General features: G+C 36.9%; 1 protein-coding gene across 1 annotated transcript; it reads left to right on the top strand.

Annotated features, from left to right (window-relative positions):
- Positions 1 to 1,213: 1,213 nt before the first annotated feature.
- On the top strand, positions 1,214 to 19,942 carry LOC100167500 (homeobox protein B-H1). The gene is made up of 3 exons (XM_001944852.5): positions 1,214 to 2,060; positions 12,764 to 12,971; positions 19,074 to 19,942. Exons 1-3 carry the CDS (start codon positions 1,727 to 1,729, stop codon positions 19,627 to 19,629), a joined length of 1,098 nt encoding a protein of 365 aa, XP_001944887.1. The 5' UTR covers positions 1,214 to 1,726; the 3' UTR covers positions 19,630 to 19,942.
- Positions 19,943 to 22,363: the final 2,421 nt, after the last annotated feature.

Genomic DNA, 22,363 nt, shown 5'->3' with positions numbered 1-22,363 from the left:
ATTGTACCTAAACTATAAAAATAATTACAAAAATGAATAGTTAGGTATCGTTGATTGACAATAAATTGGTAAATATTAATAATTAGTATTTTAATAGATAATATTAATAATTATATGGCCGTATCATACTATCATAGTCATGCAATGCAAAAAGTCCTATAGTGTATAGGTACTCAAACAAATTCTTACCAAACAAAAAAATATATTTATATAATAAGACACTGGTGCCTGGCCGCCCCCTAAATGAATCAAAAATTGGCCACCTGGAGCAAATGTCCCCCTTTCTCCCCCCCCCCCTTAAATACGGCCCTGCGCAGTATTATATTATTATATAAGTGAGGCAAACAACTTGCGAACAACGCGCAGCACCTATTTGTGGTTTAAAATGTAAAATACAAAACATAATTATAATAATAGTGATGTATAGGAGGTATACCTATCTATATTATACGTAGATGTAGTGCTTCTATATATTATGCCCGTATAGGTCATAAATAATAATATATAAATAATCTATATTCGTACCTATGTACTACCTATCAATATATATTATGTCTATATATATATTACCTATATTAGCTTCATGTACGAGAAAGGCCGTTATAAAGTGTTTAACGTGTCTAAAGGTATATACTGATGTACGTTAAATAGATATACCTATAATATACCAATGATGACCGAAAATGTAAAACAATCTCCGATAATAATGGACCACAATACGCGCACTCTCTCATAAATTTTATACTTTATAATATATAGGTACTTCCACGAGGTGCAAATCTGCGCGGGCGCGCGCTCGAAAGAGAGAAAGAGACAGTGAACGACGCGCGGCAAAAATAAGACCGATTGGGGAGCGATATAATAATACGGTGGGGAGACGCTTGACGGCGGTGCAGGAACGCCGCCGAGAGGACGTGGTTGTTAACTGTACGGGAGGCGGTGGACGCGATCGCCCTGGCGGTGTGGTCGTTTTGGCTGGTTGTGTCGGATCAGCTCGTGTGCGGTGTGGAAGGGGGTGTTTGGCGGGGTGAGGTGGTCGCGGGGAGTGATAATCCGGTTATGTCGTATACGGGTGTGCGTGCGTACGCGAACGGCTGGATGGCAGGCGGGAAGAGGTCGTCTCCGGTTGGACGGCTCCTCCCACCAATGGGCGGCCGTCTCCCACCGACGCCGACCGCCGCCGTCACCGCCGCCGTTAACAGTCGCTTAACCAATCGTTTAGTTAACCATCGACTGCACACCGGCGCGTACCGTTCGCCTCTCGCGCGTTTGCGTTCGCTGTTTAACGTTGTGTTACACTCTCAAACACAATCACACACACACCGGAGTGTTTATGTATTATTATTTTTATAAATATTATTATAATATCGTATAGACTCAATTCCGCAGTTGTGACATATTTTACTTTGATTTTTTTTTTCGTCGTCTCAAATTTTTGGAACCGCGACCGTTTTTGCGTTTTAATTTTCGCTCGCGTAGTACAACTCGACTCGTATATTATACGGCACGTCGAAGACGACTACATAATCGTGTATATAAAATCCACGATAGTCACGCGCCACATATACCACTATCACGACGGCGACGCTTATCGGCGGTACAGTGCAGTCTTCCGGTCGCAGCAATACGTCTTTGCTGCGGCAGTGGCCGGCCGGGCTAGCAACTGCAGTGGCCACCGGGCGGTGACGGCATCGGTAATAGCAGGACGACAACTACGGCCACCGCGATGACTGTGCATGAACTCACGGCCGCTTCAGCGGCCGGTACCATGCCCATGCACCATCTCGGAAGATCCAGATTCATGATCACGGACATACTGTCCGACAGCGGACGGAACAACGGCGGTGGATCGCCCGTGTCGCCCGCCTCGTCCACGGACGGGCCGCGAGATCTGTCTCTGCACGGCCGCGCGTCCTCCGGCAGCAACGGCGGAGGCGGTGGCCAGGGAGCGGGGCCCGCCGGCGTTGGCGGAGGGCCCGCTGACTCGGACCTGAGCGACGACCACGAGAGTGGCACTGATAGCGGACTGCCGGGCGACAACTCGTCCGTTTGCTCGAATGGTAAGTCATCGCCGTTTTTCTATCTATTATATCACATTTCATTATTCTTATATTTCTGACGTTATCATATTATATTTACCGAAAATTGCATATATATATAATATTTTAAGTAGGTATGGTTTGCGTATATTAACAAATACCCATATTATGAATATAATATATTATATCGTGCTCTGTACCACGTTATCGAGCCTAAGACTTAATAAGACTACAATATAATAACAAAAATACATATATATATTTCTAGAAAATACATTTAACAATCACAGTCAATAATATATAATGTACCTATAGCTGCAGTGTACCTATATAGCTACCAACGCAATAACTATTAAGTCTGTACACCGCGCCTCGGTAAAATTCCGTATAATATATGTTTAAGCAACGTGCGTGCATATTAAAGATTTATAGGTTTTTATAGACTTCATAAAAATAAGGGTTTAATTTTATTAAAAAAATATATAAGATCACGAACTACCTACGATTATTTCGTTATATTTCCTATATAGGTATAGGTTAGGAATATTATTTAAAATATATTAATAACAAATAACTGTTAGAATCACTTATAGCAGTAAATAGGTATCTTATATTATATCCGGATCACATCTTTTGTAAAGGTATGTACCTAAAGTATGTAAGTAGGAATAAGATCAAAAATATAGGGTAGGTATATAGGTAAAATCATATTATACACAGCAATTAATACTTCTATTATAGTATATAGGTTAATTTTAAAAAGCTATATGTATATATATCAATATATAGGTAGGTTCTATGTGTAGCTGTAATATTTGTAGGTATAGGTAGGTATATAGGTAATGATTCATAATATATTAATTTCATAATTTCTTCAAAGTGGGATTGCACAAATAAATACCTTAGATGAATGTTATGTAGGTACGTATGCCTAATATGTAGTTTTATTAAATTAAATTTTCATACATTTTGCAAATATGCAATTATTCTTCGGTGAGGTTGCATATTTTGGTCTTATTGCGTTATTAATAGTACCCATTCTCTTATATAGTATACCTAATATTTGGGTATATAAATAATAGGTATAATATCATTTTATATATCAGATATATTTGACAGATTTTTTTACACGCATTAATTTAATTCAGGATAACTGTATTATATTAAATACATATAGGTATGTGCATCTCGTATTATATATCTCAATTGGATATTATATTATATCATCGCTCGAGAATTTCGTTTAGGAATACTTAATTTTTCAGGTCCTTATAGTTGCAAACATAACATATTCAAGTGATTATCCGGAGTTCATAGTATGGTATATATTATATACTTACATACCTATATGTATATGACACTGACTGCAGCAGTTGGGTCAAGGAACCCTGCTTGAAAATAATAGTCGTCCTTATTCTATATGATAATTTATAATACGTATGTAGGTATAGCCGTATAGGTATTATATACTTATGACGCTTACAGTAGGTAACAGTGTATATAACAAACATATTAAACTCACATATCTGCACAATTTCTTATTTTACTTATATTTTCGTTGAACGACCGGTTGTGCAAACAAAAAACAATGATAAACGCTAAAATATCCGACGTATGTTTCTGCGTGTATACTTACATATTATGTATAAACATATAGGTAATAATATAAAACGCACAACTACACGCATATGAATATAAGTATATATATTACATATATATATATAGGTAGGTAGGTACCTACTATTATATACCCATTTGTATATTCATATACCGCTATTAACAGACATAATATTTATAAAGTTCCCATCCCACGAATCGCATGCTTACATAAAGCATTATACATTATAGTGAATACGTCGCAGCATTTTTCTGGACGTCGTTGTCGCGCAGAAATAAAATAATAAATATAATAATATTATATATTTTGATGGTTGGAGGTATAAGCTGCGTCTTTTCATCGCGTTGCTATTGAAATATATTTAGGTGGAATGAGACGAATATAGCAGTAACAATAATATAATGGATTTCACCGGTAAAGGTAAACGGGCGAAATCAAAATAAATATAAACGTATATATTATGGTGTATAATTCGATTTGCTGCACCAGTGTTTGGGTGAAAAATTCGTTTCGCTAAGCGTGTACCTATATAAGTCATCCATATTATTGTCGCGTATAAATATATATACAGAAGTCGGTATAAATATAATAATCCTCTTGCAAATAAATCGATACACCTAAATTATTATTTTATTGAACACACGCGCACCATATAATACATGCTGCATAGTATGTATATTCACAGAATGATGTGTATGTATACGTATATACGTTATACTATATAATGAAACGCTAACTGCAATTTTGACGTTTGAATCGGCCGTGTCAGATTAACATCAACCCCCTCGTGGACAATAGGCGTAATCCGTAAGTGCGTACTCGAGATTTCCGCCCTTGTAATATTATTATTATATTATATACTATTATTGTTGTTATAGCCGTCCACCGCCCAAGTATAGCTGTAACATATATAATATGTAAGAACATATACGAAATATTATAAATACACGAATTTTTAGTTTTAAGTTTTTTCCTTATCCGCTGAAATCGCCGATTATTGATAACAATACGCGCAAAACGCAATATCAATAATTGTTGTTGTCGCACTTCTATAGAATTCAGATAAACATTTATATATTTTCCCGTGTATGTCAAAAATGTATGTCACGGATGTCAAAAATGTACCTATACACCTATATATTCATATGAAGGAGAGACGGTAAAAGAATTAAATTAGCACTGGGGCGCGACATTTCCGAATTCGTCTATGGAGCACCCGGTATAATATATTACCCATATCTAAATTATAATTATTATATTAAAATGCTCATTATTGTTGTCCGAGGTCCGACAACCATATTACTCACCGCAATTATGATCCTTCGATACAAAATGTACAATTATACAGTGCGACTTTTCTAGTTCCTATACGTATTACCTATATAATTTATATATGCATCGGCCTTGCCAAGCTGCATAGTATATATTATAGGTATGTATCGTGTAAACGGTTTCATTATGGTTTTGAGCGCTAAAAACTGTTTTTTTGGTCCCGTCGAAATTGAATATTTTACGAGGTGTTTTTTACGACGCTTTTCAGTATAACAGCGGTCGAGTTTTTTCTTATTAATTTCGTATGTGCAGGCCGGCCTTGTTATTACTAAAATATTTTACCTCCGGTGAACATATTTCACCCCCGGAGTGGAAAATTCGATACGCCCGAAGGGGAAAACCGTTTTGTCGCGACAACGTAACACAGCGCGTTATGCAGGCAAGTTATGTTTATTCTTTAGTAGTTTTTTCCTTTCCCCTTTTCGCTTATAATCAACTGCGCTGGTGGTTTTACACGCGAAGCCGCCTTTGTCACGACTTTGAATTTTGAACTAATTTAGATCGCGTTCATAAGGAAAAAAGTAATAATATGGATATAATTTGGGTTACGATATAATGCAGCTTTCCGAATGACCATATTGCCGTGAAAATGTGTGGTGGTAAGTTTTAAACACAAATCGATTGATTCCAATTGCGAGGCCGTTCAAATTATTGTGAACGGTCATTTTTAAAACGAATAAACACAGGTAGGTATAGGTAATACCTATAGGGTATATACTCAAACACACACACACCTTTAATATCGCGATTACGGAGTCACGCGATTTTCAAAAGTTTCAAAAATGAAAACACGATATATAAATATAATAATAGCAACAAAATGTCCAAAATTACATTTGTTATTATTATTATGTTTTTTTTTTTAGTACAATATTGTTTAAAGTTTGAGCGCACCTATATAATGCCACAACGTAGCAGCAACCTATATTGAACTGCAATTTATATATATGTATATATTTACCTATTGTATATATATATATATGTAGGTACATTATACAAATGTATTGTTTACACTGTACCTACCTATACATATTATAATATTATATATAAATATAATATTTTATTAATAAATATTTTCGTGTATATAATATAAAAGTAGGCATGTTAATTTATAGGATCGTGCTTCGTGTACCTACCTATATCGCTACCTTGTAAGTACCTAATATTATACGGTGAAGTATAGAGTAGGTATATATACTTAAAGTACATCTATAATATTATATAAACATACCTATGTATTATACGTTGTGATGACGACTGAGATGAGAGAAAAGGATTATAATAATATCGTCGCTAGTATACACACACTGCACATAATGGTTAAGTACCTATATCACTGATTATATATTATACTATATGGATGTATACATGTATTATAATAATTTATAGGGGGTTTCAAGTGCATATAATCATGTACGGAAGGTGTGTTTTGACCCACTTAAATTGTTATATTTTCGTACATTATAGGTATAAGTTTAAAGGTGTTTTTTCAAAAAAATGTAATCCACACCTAATATATATATATATGTGTGTACCTATGTGATAATAATACTACTCGTATAATAATACCTTAACTGCAATAACTGCAATAATACAATACATATATAGGTACAAACGATTTCTATACCGACCTATAGATTTTACAGACTATAAATTTAAATCTCTTCAATTTATTTTTACTTATATAAAATATAATATATTCGTCAGATTTTCCATATAGTTTAAATGTTATTGTACATTTTAAACATACATTTACATAGGTACACCTGTATAAACAAATCATATTTTATTATGATATCTGATTGGAATACAGTGGTGACGATTTCAATTCGAAAATAATTTTCGGGTATATCCATTCGTTTATTAAATTATTTAAATTTAATGTACCTAAATACTTATAGGTAGGTATACCAACCTACCTCATAATATTCTATACATGTAGAAGCAGGACGAATAGACCGCTGACGCCATCAATGTTGTCGACAAGCCCGTTAATTAAACGGAACGAAAAAACGAGCAATTTATATAATGTTTGCTTTCCGTATATACGCAAACACGCGACCGCTTAACCATTTTTTTTTTCAGATCGTCGCAAAGTATAATAATATATCGGTATAACATATTATCGCTTCAATGGTTTTCGTATAGTCGTGTCGCATAAAAAAAAAAAAAACCATTAGAATTATTATATTATGATTATTATTATGCGCGGATCGCCCGACTACGATGACGACGTTATTCTTGTCACATATACATAGGTATATGTGCGGGATCACATAAATATTACCATATAAACATATTATAGGTGACGGCAGGCAGCAGCTCGCTCTTCGCGGTATAATTAACGCGTTTCCGCCCGTCCGCAAGAAGCGGTTTTTATTTTCGCCTCTTTTCCGGTGCGGGTAAAACGATATAATATATTAATATATGTATATATATATAGGTGTAAGCACGCAGATATACACACTCACGCACAAATAGTATATATTATATGTTTCACACTCTCAGCGTTTTCTCTTTGCGGACGGAAAGAATGTACAGTGACATGCCGTGCGCGGGCGGAGGAAGGGCCACGCGGTGACGATATAATATATTATTATACTATACATTTTATTTCCCGCCGACCGCTAATTGGCGCTAATACACACTCGGAGCGGCCGTAAATCGTCCTCATAACCTAACGATATTATCACGTCGTCGTCGTCGTCGTCCTATATATTCATTCGTGTTCTGCAGTGGCTACAGATATATAATGTTATATGTAGGAACGGAGCCAACAGTGCACGCTGCAGCACCGAAATTAGACGCTCATCGCGTCTCTCTATCGCAGCATCGCAATCGTCTATATTATTATGGTGTGTTTTCCGTTAATATATGTGTTTGTAACGCAGTTGATTAGTCATTGGTAGAAAGATATGAGACGCGGTGAAAAGGACGCGGTTTTATAATATATAGGATAAACATATTATCCTTTTGTATGAGGACTAAGGATAACCCTGCAGGTGATGACCACGTGTATGCAGCATATAATATTATAATATATGCATACATATATCTATATTTCATCGATTAATCATTATAATGTCTGCCTTATATACCTAGGTATACTCCCGTCACTATATATTTGCAGCATACACGGCGTGTGCACAGCTTATACCCATACAATAGAAAGCTATATGAAACGATTCGTCCGTATCTCGTCCCGTGTATTATGGCATATATTATATCCTCAATGATATTTTATTCGAATTATTGTACTCTACGATCATCAAATTTGTACTTATTTTCAGTATATCCATAATTATTATTTTACGTGTTACACATCTATCTAGTTATGCCTATATGTATTAAGCTATTATTACATTGTCGTATATAACAACCGCGACATAGTGTGTATAAATCCATCACCGCGGGCAGTTTTTCCGATGTATGTACTTCGCTGCAGACACGCAATACTCACACACTGCGCTGTTTATATTATAATATATTATATAGAATTGTAATATCGCGTATTTTATATTAGTTACCTATATATACACTAATATACTGGACGACGGGAAATAACAAGTCGGAAAATGTTCCAACAATCGATTTACGTGCGGTCCTGTCACGCCATCGTATACTAATATTATAATGGCTAATGTGTCGTTACGACCGCCGCCATCGATAACACCGATAATCACTTTTTAACCGACTGAATAGAGTTTTCTGGTCGCGAACGCCGCCGAATCACACAATGTATACAACAATATTATAACCCATATTATATATATACATAGTATTCGCCGTATACGCTATATTCGTAAATTATTATGCAGTGTGTACTATAGTTGTCAAGGTTATGTCCCGGCGAGATTTGTCAAGCGCACCGGTTGATTAAACCACGCGATGATTACAATAATAATAATAATATAATATCGTATTATACTATTATGTATTACATATATAATACTTATGTACATATATTATAATATATCGTCACTACGCCACATACACGTCATGTATAATATAGTATATATACGTATAGTAAACGCGCGAAAAAAGAATAATATGTACCTACGTACACCGCACAGTGTGTATAAACTATATTATATTATTTTACATCTGCAGAACACTATATATTATATGATAATAATATGTACCTACGCGGAAATAAAGCTGGTGCATGTTTTTGTGCTACATATATGCACACTTTATTATATGTGTTTACCGCGATATCAGAAATATATATAATAGTTGTGTGTGTGCGAGCTCGCGGTGTTATATACCATGTCATATAGAAATAATATTTAATGATATTTATTACAATATTTACAATAAGAAAAATCAAAACTGAAGAAATTATAAGTATATGTATAATTTTTATTATAATATATATAATATATTTTATTATATATGTATAATTTATAATATTGTAAAGGTATGACGCGTCTACATTGTGCGTAAATATACATTATTCTTTCAATCTTCCCATTACTTCATATCTTTTAGTACCTACTTGGTAAATTGTGTATTGTGAATATATTTGTTTAGGCATTAGTTACAGCGAAAAGACTAGTTCCCTGGGATAGTGGTCCCTTTAGCCCGGGCTTGACCGCTACTCTATATAAACGTGTAGATTTCGATCGTGGGGGTGTACATATACCTAGCTATATATTGCAGCAGTATAACATGAATAGGTAGGTATAACATGAATTATAAATGTGACGCAAAAGTTCTAATAAACTTCACAATGTTATACAAAAGTTTAGTTCAATAATAAATTTTTGTCGTACATGTATTATATTGTGCTATCATAAGAAACTCTTACGTTAGTTGGTGCGTATATATATAATAATATGAGCTTCATCGTGGGGTCCGGCTAGGCGGCCGGACTCCGTTTTGTGACCCCGTCCCGACAGCGACGTGTTTCGCTCTGGAAAAAAATCTATTATTAATAAAGTTAGATATATATATTTACCTGCATTTTAAATGTGTATAAAACTGCGTATATATATGGGAGCACGCAAAGTTCTTGGCAACCGAGCCGTTTTACTGTATAAACAACACCCTTAAATAATATAATGTATTGTGTTTATGATTTTATACGTAAACCCTTCTCCTATCCGTTACTCGCTCAAACCTCCCGCCCTACCGTGTCCGGCCTGAGGGCAAGGATTGACCCTTTACATATATACCTATATACCCTTAATGGGCTATATCGGGCGCTGTATATGCGCAACGCGCACGCCATCGCATATCGCACACACACACATACACACTGATAAACACGAGTCCGGGAAATTCGTGCGTGTAATAAAACGAAAACAACGGACAACATAAAAGGACACCCCCACGCCCCACGTCGTGTCGACCTTTCGTGACTATTAATTTTTCGGAATCCCAGACTTTTGCTGCCCACTCACGTGTTGTCTGCGCGCGTTTGTGTGTGTACGACATAATATACTATTACCCATATAATAATTAATAATATTATACCTATACACAATATTATATATGATTAGCTGGTCCGCATGCGACGTTTAAAGGCTTGCCACTATAATATAATATTCGATACGCAAACGACGAGTGCTGTCATTGTTGGAGTTTTACCGTTGCCATTGCTCAAGCTGAGGATATCGTGATGATATGCACCGACTCGTGTTTTTCTGTCGACCATATTATATTAAATTATTTCGTGCAAATTTGTTCACTTCGGGCTAACAAAATAAAATGTGACGTGCATGGATATATAGTTGTATATACCAGATACCTACGAAATTATCATTAAATGCGCGCGCGTTCGTATATCCGCGTGGTTGTACCCCGCCTTGTTATATACATACAAGAGCGATTGGTAGACAATTATTGCTTCATTTGCGCAACCGTTTAAACGATCTACATGGCGGCGCGAGATTTATATACGTTTGAATCGAAAGCATTAATTCAGTTAAAGAGCGCAGCTCTCCGCCGTGTGCACCGACGTCGGGTCCATTAGCGTTTTATATAATATATACACAATATATATTATATACCTACAAACGGGTTGGGCGGAGACTATAGAAATTTCATACGCGCACACACTGCACCACACTTAAATACATATATACGCGCATATAAACAAGTCGAGCACCATTAAATTGATATATCTATAAGTGATGCGAGGCGGTGGAGGTGAGACTGCGCAGAGCGGGGTACGCCCGGCGGCGGAGGGTGTGTTGTACGCGCAATACCGAAATATACTTTAGGGGCGGTGGAGGGAGGCGAAAAGCCACGTCGCCGGTGGTTGCTGCGGCGGGAAAACAAGAGAGTTACATTGCGAGAGAGCTGCTGGAACGGTATGGTATAGTAGTAGTAGTGAACACCCTCTCTCACCCCTTTTCACCCTCACTACCACTGCCCGCATTCCCGCCACCCGTACGTAGTAAAGACTCTCGTATATATTAGCAACGTAGAAGGGCTGAACGGCGGCGGACCACTTAAGCCCCTCGCTCGCGCGCACACCGCGGCTCATTGGCTTTCGCGGCTCTTTCCCCGCCGGTCATCTCTTCCCGCCGGCAGATTTCTTTCTTTCTTTCCCGTTTTACTCCAATTACCGTCACCCCGCCGCCGGTAGTACGCGACAATCGCGCACGACCCCTCTCGACAGCCATTGTATGTGCACACACACAAACAATCCCCCCTACCGCCACAGCTTGGGGGTAAGTTTATACACGCGGTACATTGTTCGAGCCGTCGAGTTACGATAGCGCTATTTTTTACCCGCACTCTCATTTTCTAAACCCCGTTTTATTTTTTTAAATGCAAATTGACAGAGGAATTATATTCGTTACATAAATAGGTTGGGTATATACTGCTACAGTGTGTCGACAACGGGTTTTTCACACCCGGTCCCTGATACCGGAATAATAAATCCGTGGCGCGTCATCGGTCGCCTTGCATCATAATATCAATTACTATTATTATATATAAGTGCAGAGAATTATATAGCCTAAAAGTATATTATCCTCTATATAAAACAGAAGACAAAACAATGAATGAATCCTATATTGCATTATGATTATATTAAATTATATACTTACTTTTGAAATAGATTTATATAACTACAATATCGTGTACAAATTTGATCTTTAGTATACAACTTCTACGCAAGAATCGCAGCAATAGTTTACTTATACCTAGGTATATTTCGTGTTTGATGACGAAAAACAGCACAATTTAGAAACATTTAGTAGAGTTTTTCGTGCACGACCCATTGCCGTTTATGTTACAAGAGCGTTTTGTGCGATTTTTATCGTCGCTATATATTTTGCTACCGTAATGACCGGAGCGGGCGACAGCGTTTCGCGTGATATGCGTGTCCCGCCTAACCACCGCCTCCACAGCGTGCGCATTCGAGTCACCGCTGCTATTAAGCTTTATATCGCGTTTCAGATTTTATGATATTATTATATTATATTATTACTGTTTTGTTTTCGTTTTTGTCACATAATGTGTTCGTGATGTCGTGTGGGCGTAGTATATATATAAGTACAAAACATTATAAATGTCCGGCAAATAACTATAATAATATGCAGCACCGCACACATAATAATATATTATATAATATATAGGTACCCACAGCTACAACTATATATTCTGTAGTATCAAATATTATATATCATGGTTGCTAATTCTTTTTTTTTTATACATATAACTACACTATACACTTTAATTCCCGCGTGCGTTTATTTTATACGTTTTGTAGCTGCACATTGACCACGTTGTAATCGTGAACTTTTTATTTGTGCTGCAGGTCATAGAGACGATGACGGCCGGAATTCCGGTTCAAATCTCAGCAAGAAACAGAGAAAAGCGAGGACGGCGTTCACGGACCACCAGTTGCAGACGCTCGAAAAGAGTTTTGAGAGACAAAAATACCTGAGCGTTCAGGACCGCATGGAATTGGCGGCCAAGCTCAATCTGTCCGACACCCAAGTCAAGACATGGTACCAGAATAGAAGGTAATTTATTTTATATACATTTTGTAAATTATATGTATGGTTATTGATTATATTATGGTATAGGTACACCACCCTCGCGTGTATTTACATCGGGTTCAAGTATAATATATTATTACATAGGTAGGTAATCTTTAGCTGCCTAATATACGATTGCCGTTTTGCGGTGGTATGCCCGTGGGCCGTGGCCATATTTCCAAACTCCATGTTCTGCATCATAACACCGCACTTGCAAGTACCTATATATTTCCATCCGGAGCCGAGGCGCTTATTATACTATTATATATTGTAACCTACCTACGATGGTTTTATTATAAATTATAATATTATACAATAATGTCTACGACGAGAAAAAAAAATAATATTAACGAAACGCCTGTATCACCCCCGACAACGCCACCCTAATCGCCCCCGAAAAAAAGCAATAATAACAGTATACAACAAAGGTGGAGCACGTGAACGGCGAAAATTCGGTAATAGCTGTATATTATGTATATTATATTATGGCTCTCTAATGTATGTGTGTGTGTGTGGTTGAAAACGGATGTGCTGCAAAAGTCCGTGGAGGGCGGGTCGTAAAGCAATACGATATCGTGTCTGATATGCGTTTTCGTGTGCGGCCGTCGACGAAAATATTGTAATTGTCGTCGTTGCGATGAAGGGTGTGATGGTGGATGGGAGAACGATCGAGAGGGGGTGTGAGAAGGCGTTTTCTGAAAAATATACCGAACGCAAGAGACAAGTGTAAAACGCTATGTGAGCTTTTTTCTTCGTTTAATATTATATATATATGTGTTTGCAACCGCCAACCGTGCGTAATATTATACGTTGCGAATGCAAATTCCACCCCTTAATACTAATAATAGCTTAAAAAAATACACCCTCTTCCCGCGCGAGCCTCCGAAATACCTAGCGGAGCATAATGCACGTTATACGATTTTTATCGCGCCTCGCATATAATATAATATGATATAGGTTTCGGTATATAACGGGTTTGTATAAATACAAACGTTATAAATATATTACATTATGTGTACGATTTCGGCGAAGGGTCCGAGTCAAGTATATAGGTACCTACATAGATGCTCCGTGTATAAATGGGACGTATAAAGGTCGGGCGTAGCGGGGATGCTGTATGGCACGCTGTAGCAGTTATAAACAGTTTTTATATTATACGCTTTTCGAGAGACGTCCCGGTCATTTGTCAAGTACGTGCGCGTACCTATATACATCTGAAACGTGGTCGGAACATAAGTGGTATACACTCGAAGAGGATCTATTATAATATGATATTATAGGTGTGGTATCCGCCCGACGGGGGGGGGGGGGGGGAGGTGAGCGCATGCACAAAAGCCGCGAGCAATAATCACAACACCGATGCGCGTGTTAACTCTTGTGTAAACGTCGTCGCGGCTAATATTCCTCTTATTATTGTATTGCACACAAACGCGTAGCTATAGGTATATAGGTATACACGTACAATGTGTAAAGATAATATTATTGGCGGCAGTGAGGGATGAGAAAAGGAGACGGGCGAAAAAAATCCTGGCACATGTACCTATACATGGATAAATCATTTGGAGTGTGAAAAATCGGCATACACACACACACACACACACACACCATTATAACAATAATATGTACTTGTGTATTGTAACAATATAATATAATAATATATAATGTATAAACGACACTAATATACGATATTATATATTGTTACCTACATATTATAATAGCCACGGCTTGAAAAGAAGCCTCTGCGGAGGATTTCGCGTGTCATTTGGTGTGCACCGCGGGTGCGGTTAAGGAGATAATTTATAGTCCGGTATATACGGTATACGTTTGTGCGTGTGTGTGTGTGTATGTATGTGTAGTTGTAATTGTATAAACTAAATAATATATATATATGTGTACCTATGTACGTATAACGTATATTATTAGCATCTGCTCGACGACCGCGGCAAAGGATTGGTTAGTCCTGGTGACGAGGGGGTTGGCCACGACGAAACGACAAACATTTTAATAAAATATAATATACAATATATGTGTACCTACGTTGTATTGTGTAATATGCGCTCAGAAATTATTTCATGTCGCCGCCGGCCGCCACTGCAGCGGAAGAGAGATTAGATATATCGATGCTTGTCTTGTTCGCTCCACGATTTACGTCGTGTAAAAATGTTTACAATTTTTTAATTTTTATATACAAACTCACGTAGGTACGTGTAAATATCATTATTAAATAAGGGCCATCGGTTATTCAATAATAAATACAATCGTATAATTGTTTTCGGCGCCTGTTCACATACACGATATATACGTATAATAATAATATTGTGCAGAAGACGTTCTCGTATATTTACGCGTTTGAATCTATCACGTTATGAACACTTGCAAATTGCATTATTGGTACCCCGTCATAGACGCGACTTAATAAAACTACAGTTGGCGAGTGCTGTATGTACTATTATACGTCTTATTATAATATTATATCTTCACCTCGACTACCTAGCTATATGACTTAACCTAACCTACCTATATAATATTATTATATTTTCACGGTCGGAAAAGTTGATTTACTGATGACCGTTGTCGTCGTCCTAGTTGATTTATTTAATGTGCACTGCGTCCGCACCGTATGTATTTACTGCAATGGTCTGTCGTTGGCGCACTAAATCAAAGGCTAAAATTAGTTAGCGCACATTATGTTGTTCTATAGTGTTGTACTGTGTACCTCTTACTCGACAGTCGCGTAATCGCACGCGGGCAAGATGAATATACGCTCCGGCCCCGACTTATATAGCATCGCCTATATATATTATATTTATACATACGCGTTTAAAAAACTGTTTTTCGCGCCTTTGGCAAGCCGCCTGCGTACGCGTATATAGATACCGAAATTAGAATCGGTAACGACCCATTAACCGCTGCTCACACTAATACTAATAATAATTATTATATTATCGTACAATAATTAAGTATAGCGCCAGTCGCCAGCAGTATAGTTTTCCATCATGGCTCCTTTGTAACGAGATGACGTTCATTATTTGCCATCGATCATAAACCACGTGTTTTGGAGTCGAAGACGCTAAGTAAAAACGGTGTTTGGTTCAAATTATAACCAAGAGATGAGTGAAACAGAAAATTATATTTATTTTTATAATCCAAACTTAAATTATTCTTTTCCAACTAAATGCGTGATAAAAATTTAAAGTGACCATAAGCCACGTTCATTAACCTGGAGTTATGACAAAGTATATTTCTTTGAAGATCGTTCCTCTTCCGAGCTAAATTTCCCATCCGAGCGGCGATCACTGGTTATAACATCATCATCATCGTAATAATAATAATGTGTACATTCGTCCAACGGTTTTTTCGCCGATCGTTTTAATTGACACGTCGCCGTCGCGCGCCGTCTGTCGTGTCTCGCGGCAGCGACGTCGTCGATGAAGACGTTAAAGCGTCGTTCGCGAAACGCGGTGAAAAAAAATACCTTCCTGTAATAGTGACAAAAACGCGTAAGATTAAAAAAAAAAAAACCAGAAAATTTAACGAGAAAAATCGAGGGTGTAAAAAATCGGAGTTCCGATTGTGGCCGCGCGTGAATCGCGTGCGTGTCGAGAGGCTATATATATAATAATAATAATATTATTTTATCTATGACCAAAAAAACGTAAAACCATAATATTAAACGTCATATACATAAACTCTTATGGTAGGTATAGGTACTATTATATGCCTCGCAGTCATCGGCGCGCGCGCGCGACTCGAGACCGTATATAACATTATATTATATACTAAACATGATATCGGAATTTTGTGTGTTTTCCACGGGTCGTTCGGGTCACGTTCGCTGCAGCAATGGCGACGGTCTATTGTGTATATATTATTATTATTATATCGAACAAGAACGATGATGACCGTACCCAGTCAGCTCGCTCGTGCTCGGGCACGTCGTCTCATATTTAATGGAAAAATACGTCTCTTCGTCGCGGGTTTTCTTATTATTTTTCCAACCTCGCCCTCCCCGCTCTTCCGGACACTGCCTATTCGGAATCACGCGTACACAATGGTTTTTTTTTTATAGTTTTCGTTCCATCCGTGTTGTAATATAATACAATAACAATAAATAAAAAATACGAGAGTCTACCTGTATATACCGTCATCGCATCTATATATAATATATAGAATACGCGACTATACCGATAGTACGATGCGTAGTGTCGTACATTTCGCCGCCGGCATCAGAAAACTCATGAAACGAATCGATCGTGTGCGTGGCAGCTGCCGCCACCGCTTCTGTTATATATACACATCATTGACGTTTTAATCGATGTGTCTACGCGACGCTGCGTCAGAGAAACGAAAAAAATGTCTAAAAAAATCGTCCACGGTGCCGAGTCGCAGCTCGAGTCCATCCATTATCGTATACGATGTGTGTTTAATAATATTATTTATTTATTAATAATTAACGGGCGGTGTCCTTATATTATTATGGTACTATATTTTCGTATAACCATTGCGACATATCTGCAGCATGCCATATTACTATACAATACCTATAATAGTATATCACCACAAATAGCCCGTTGCTGCTGTTGCAATAGTACCTAAATACGTCTACAAATATTATTATTTTAACACAAATATGTTTTTGAGCTGCTTACGCGGTTTTTGTTTCTGAACGATTTTTCGTAAGAATTTCATTGTCATGGTTACTTATTGACAAAAACATTTTCATAGATTTTCCTTGTAGAGGATAATTAATATCGAGTAGCAGCGTGCGATGGTTTTCTATTGATTTGTTGATCTGATGACGATGTCCGTCTCGCCGTTTTTATTTCGATTATCCTTTTCAAAACAAAGTATTAATATATTATATGGTATCCACCGTTATTATACAATGTACCTAGGTACCTATACATTATGTGTATTAATATGTTCAAGGGGAACCCGTCTTCGTCGTCGATTAAACACCAACAATATAAATTATTAAACGTATACCTAAGTTTATGTTACTCGTCTTCTAGTTCGCTGTAAAATCACAGAGGTTTCTTTAGCAGACAGTTATTATATATATTTTAATGAAAACGTATTTTTCATGTATATGTATTAGGTGTACTCTGCGCTACATAAACGAGTCTAATGACACGTTTTTTATTTTCCATTTCCTTCCGAAATAGAATTACTATATCATTATAATAATTTGTATAATATATGCGAACGCTGTATAGTATACCTATACCTATAATAACATGACCATGGGGCATCTCTTATATATACAGCTTAACACGCACTAAAAATTACAAGTTCTTTTTTTAATTAATTTTTTGTACCTAACGTTTGTGCGCAAATATTTTATACGTGATATCTGTGTGACTGTGTTGTGAGTCACTTTTAGCGGAACAACTAAAAGTTTTATAATTTGTATTAATTGCCCAACAAAATCACTCCAGTTTAGTATATTATGATATATTACGATCATGACGATTTATTTTGTGTATTCAGTATTTCCCCGTACCCATGGCCTTCGTACCCATTCGCACACTGCACAATAATATTATATTCTTTTCAGGGTAATGTGTTGAGTACTTGTTAGTATAACATTACCTACATAAGATAAGATGAGAGATAATAAATTATCCAAAGGTAAATAGTCGAAAACTGCTCATAATGCACCTATAGCTATATACTAAAAACAATAAAACTATTACTCTATAGTGATTCCTTTAGTAGAGGGCTCTGTAAGTTTTTTTTTTTTAAATAATCTACAGAACTATATTAAGTCAGTAAAACTATATATTGATGAGCAACAATCCAATTTTCTTATCACTATTTAGGGTATTCACTTCCTTAATATTTACTTGATATAACTATACGGCTATATACGCATATAAAGTTGACAGTTTAGACGGTTGGAGTACTGCGGGTCCGTCTCATCTCGTTGGATAAATACTACCAACATGTTGATTATTTTTACAAAACTATATTTATGCACATTATACATAATATTTATATATTATAAATATAATATGTGTAATTACAACATGCACTATCGTTGAAAATATCGTTTTCTAATCCGGTTGTTGTTGTTATGTTGTGCAGGACCAAATGGAAACGTCAGACGGCAGTGGGCCTGGAACTGTTGGCCGAGGCAGGCAACTACGCGGCGTTCCAGCGACTGTACGGCGGGCCGCCATACGGATGCTGGCCTTACCCGGCTGGCGCTGCGGGGGGTGCGGGTGGCGTCTCCGGCGGGGGCGGCGTATCGGGCGCAGGCGGCGCACCGTCCGCCGCTGACCTGTACTACCGGCAGGCGGCCGTGGCCGCGGCCGCAGTGTCCACGCTTCAGAAGCCACTGGCCTACAGGCTGTATCCTGGCATGGCGGGCGGCCCTGGAGCCGCGAGCTCCGGCGCCGGCGCGTCCGGCCACCATCACCATCACCACCAAATACCGCCGCCGCCGGTGCCGCTCGCCCACCCGATGTACTACGGTGGCGTCCACCATCCGGCCACCATGCAGCCAATGCTTGGCCGCAGCCCGACACCCGAACCACCCGGCCGGTCGTCCCGAGGCTCACCCAGATCGACGGTGGACAGCCGACCAGGTTCGGTGGACGTCGAAGACGACGGATCCGACTCGCCCAACGTGGACGTTTAAGCGACGACCGCGGCGCGCTGGCCCACCGCGTGCCATAATATGATATACCGTCATCGCACGCGCACGTGATTCTATAATAATATTATAGTCCGTCACTCGTTGTCGTGTTTAAGTGCAGCTGCAGTGTGCGCGCGCGTCTACAATAATATTCTTGTATATACATGAGGCACTGTAAAATGTACCCTCAAACACATATACCCACCTAGTCGTCGTTTACTCTCTTTATTATTATTATTATTATTATTTGTATATGTATAGTATATATATTTTGCGTTCCGTACCGACCCTGACGCGAAAAAATGTTTTTTTTTTTACTCAACTTCTCATATTATAATTATAAAATGAAAATTTATTAATATGGCAAAATTTACCACGTTTCAATATTATTATATAATAATATTTGATATTATTATATATTTTTGTAAGAAAACCTTGTAAACAGAACAATTTTAAGTATGCATAACATACTCGTATTATAAATTATATTCCCCTAAAGTACAAATGTTTTATTTTTAATTTATTCGTAGTTAAACCGTACGTCATATAATATACAATATATTATATTGATATACCTAACACGTTTTTCAAAAAAATATCCGAATTTGTTCGTTAAACATACGTGTAGGTATTTGTTATTAATATTATCATTATGAACTCGTACGGAAGATTTTGTTATGCATTTGTTCAATCTTTTTTTTTAAATTTAATTTTGTTTCAATCAGAATACGCCGGTAAGCCAGAGACTTTAACGTTCGTCAACCATCCGATTACTCGTGAGTGAAACAATATATCACTATAAAACATGAGTATAACATAATATTATTACCTATCTTGTTTATTAACATACATAATACACACATATTATATTGTATACTTGTATGTCTATATACTTTTGTTGTAGGTATGTTTTTCATAATTTTGCTTACCACGATTGTTTCTTATCTTTATTATATATTATTATTATTACTGTAAGTATTACTTAGGTATATGTATTACGACAATTAGATACCAATATTGTATATACTATATAGATACATTGTAAGTGATAAGTATCAATAATTTATTTTGGATGTATATTATGATATAGTGAATAAGTAAGTAAATATAAATAATTATATTATACGAAGTCGTGCAATGTAATAATAACAATATTAGACTATACGTATATTCTACCATAGTATACCTATATATAGACATTTTATTAGTTATAATCATAACATAATAATTATTGTATGTACTTCTATGTTGTCGTCAGGCTTGATATATATAACCGTATATTTTGTTTGACATATTTAATAATATGCATATTGATATACGATATTTGTCATGTAATCGTCGAGTGTAGAGAACATGATCGTGCCAAAACAAAAATAATAAAAAAATAGTGTATGCGATTAAAAAAACAAATGAACAAAATAGGAAAAAAAATACCAAGACTTTTTTTTTATTTATGATACACTATAATAATTATATACATACCTAATATTTAGGAATCGTATATAGGTATTGTAAACAATATTTATATTCATATATTCAATTATATTATATATATATAACAGCGAAGATGTATACGCGATTGCGCGTTGCTGTACGATGGTTTTCCGTGTAAATAATACCTATCATTCTTGTTACATGTAAAAATATAATAAATAAATTAACATTATTGTTTAGAGTTTAACCGAAGCGTTTACATTATTATTACTATGGTACGTTGCTATAAAATATACCTAATATCCAACCATCACATCATATCCGACTGATCTCATCCTTTTCCACTACAGCTCTCGTGCATTATATGCACGCAGCAGTCGTTCAGAGTTTCCACGCGGTGCTGTCGGTGCTCACACATGCACACACACACACACACACTTATACTTTGAACGTGTGTACGATTTTCAATTGAACTCGATTCGGACCGGAGTTCCTGATCGAACACATGTCGGCCGCGCGGGGTTTCGGTCCATTCGTTTCGTACAATGACTCGTTTTTATTTTTCCCTCTCGCCCCCACCAACAAGAAAAAAAGAAAAAAGAAAGAGAGTTATACACGAGAATCGCGTGTCGATTATATTATTACACATACACACACATATTGAAAACGTGTCGGGCTTTATAGCAGTGTGCAGTGTGCACTCGTATATAATAGTATAAAATTATATAATTAATCGCGTGTTGATGGGTACCTCCTAATGTGTTATATTTATTATGAGGTGCCTAACTAATTGGTAAACGGCGGGTCCTCGACGTCGATGCATCTGTGCAGCCTGCACCGCACTGCACACATTATAGGTAGGTATCATGTGTATTAGCTATATATTATATATAACAAGAACTGCAGCAGAAGCTATTCCTAAGCATAATATAATATAATAATATAGCGCAGACCGTTTTCATAATGACATGCAACACACAATATAATACACTATGTATTATGTGTGTAAACGCCGTATCGAGCATCGACGACGGACGAGGTGTCGAAATTGATACGAAGCGTGTGTAGTTGGTGAAATCGAATATCAGGTGGTATCTACAAAATATATATTATTATTATGTGCAGTGTGTATGTACACCTAATAATATTATATTAACATCATACTATATGCTCACCGTGACTGCAGGAGTAAATAATATTGACATAAACATCGAGGTAGGATATAGCGCGGGTAGGTATAATATTATATTTAAAAGTGACCACCGATGTCAATTTTTTATTTTACTGTGCTATTATAGCGTTA

Source organism: Acyrthosiphon pisum, chromosome A2 (assembly GCF_005508785.2).
Source record: "Acyrthosiphon pisum isolate AL4f chromosome A2, pea_aphid_22Mar2018_4r6ur, whole genome shotgun sequence".
In the NCBI taxonomy this organism is placed as follows: Eukaryota; Metazoa; Arthropoda; class Insecta; order Hemiptera; family Aphididae; genus Acyrthosiphon; species Acyrthosiphon pisum.
The sequence above is the reverse complement of the archived record's forward strand: the minus strand, read 5'-3'. Positions and strand labels throughout refer to the sequence as shown.

Coding starts and splice junctions, on each gene's coding strand:
- LOC100167500 (XM_001944852.5), top strand. CDS start 1,727: ATGACTGTGCATGAACTCACGGCCGCTTCAGCGGCCGGTACCATGCCC. Junction 2,061..12,763: donor CTCGTCCGTTTGCTCGAATG/GTAAGTCATCGC, acceptor TTTGTGCTGCAG/GTCATAGAGACGATGACGGC. Junction 12,972..19,073: donor ACATGGTACCAGAATAGAAG/GTAATTTATTTT, acceptor TATGTTGTGCAG/GACCAAATGGAAACGTCAGA.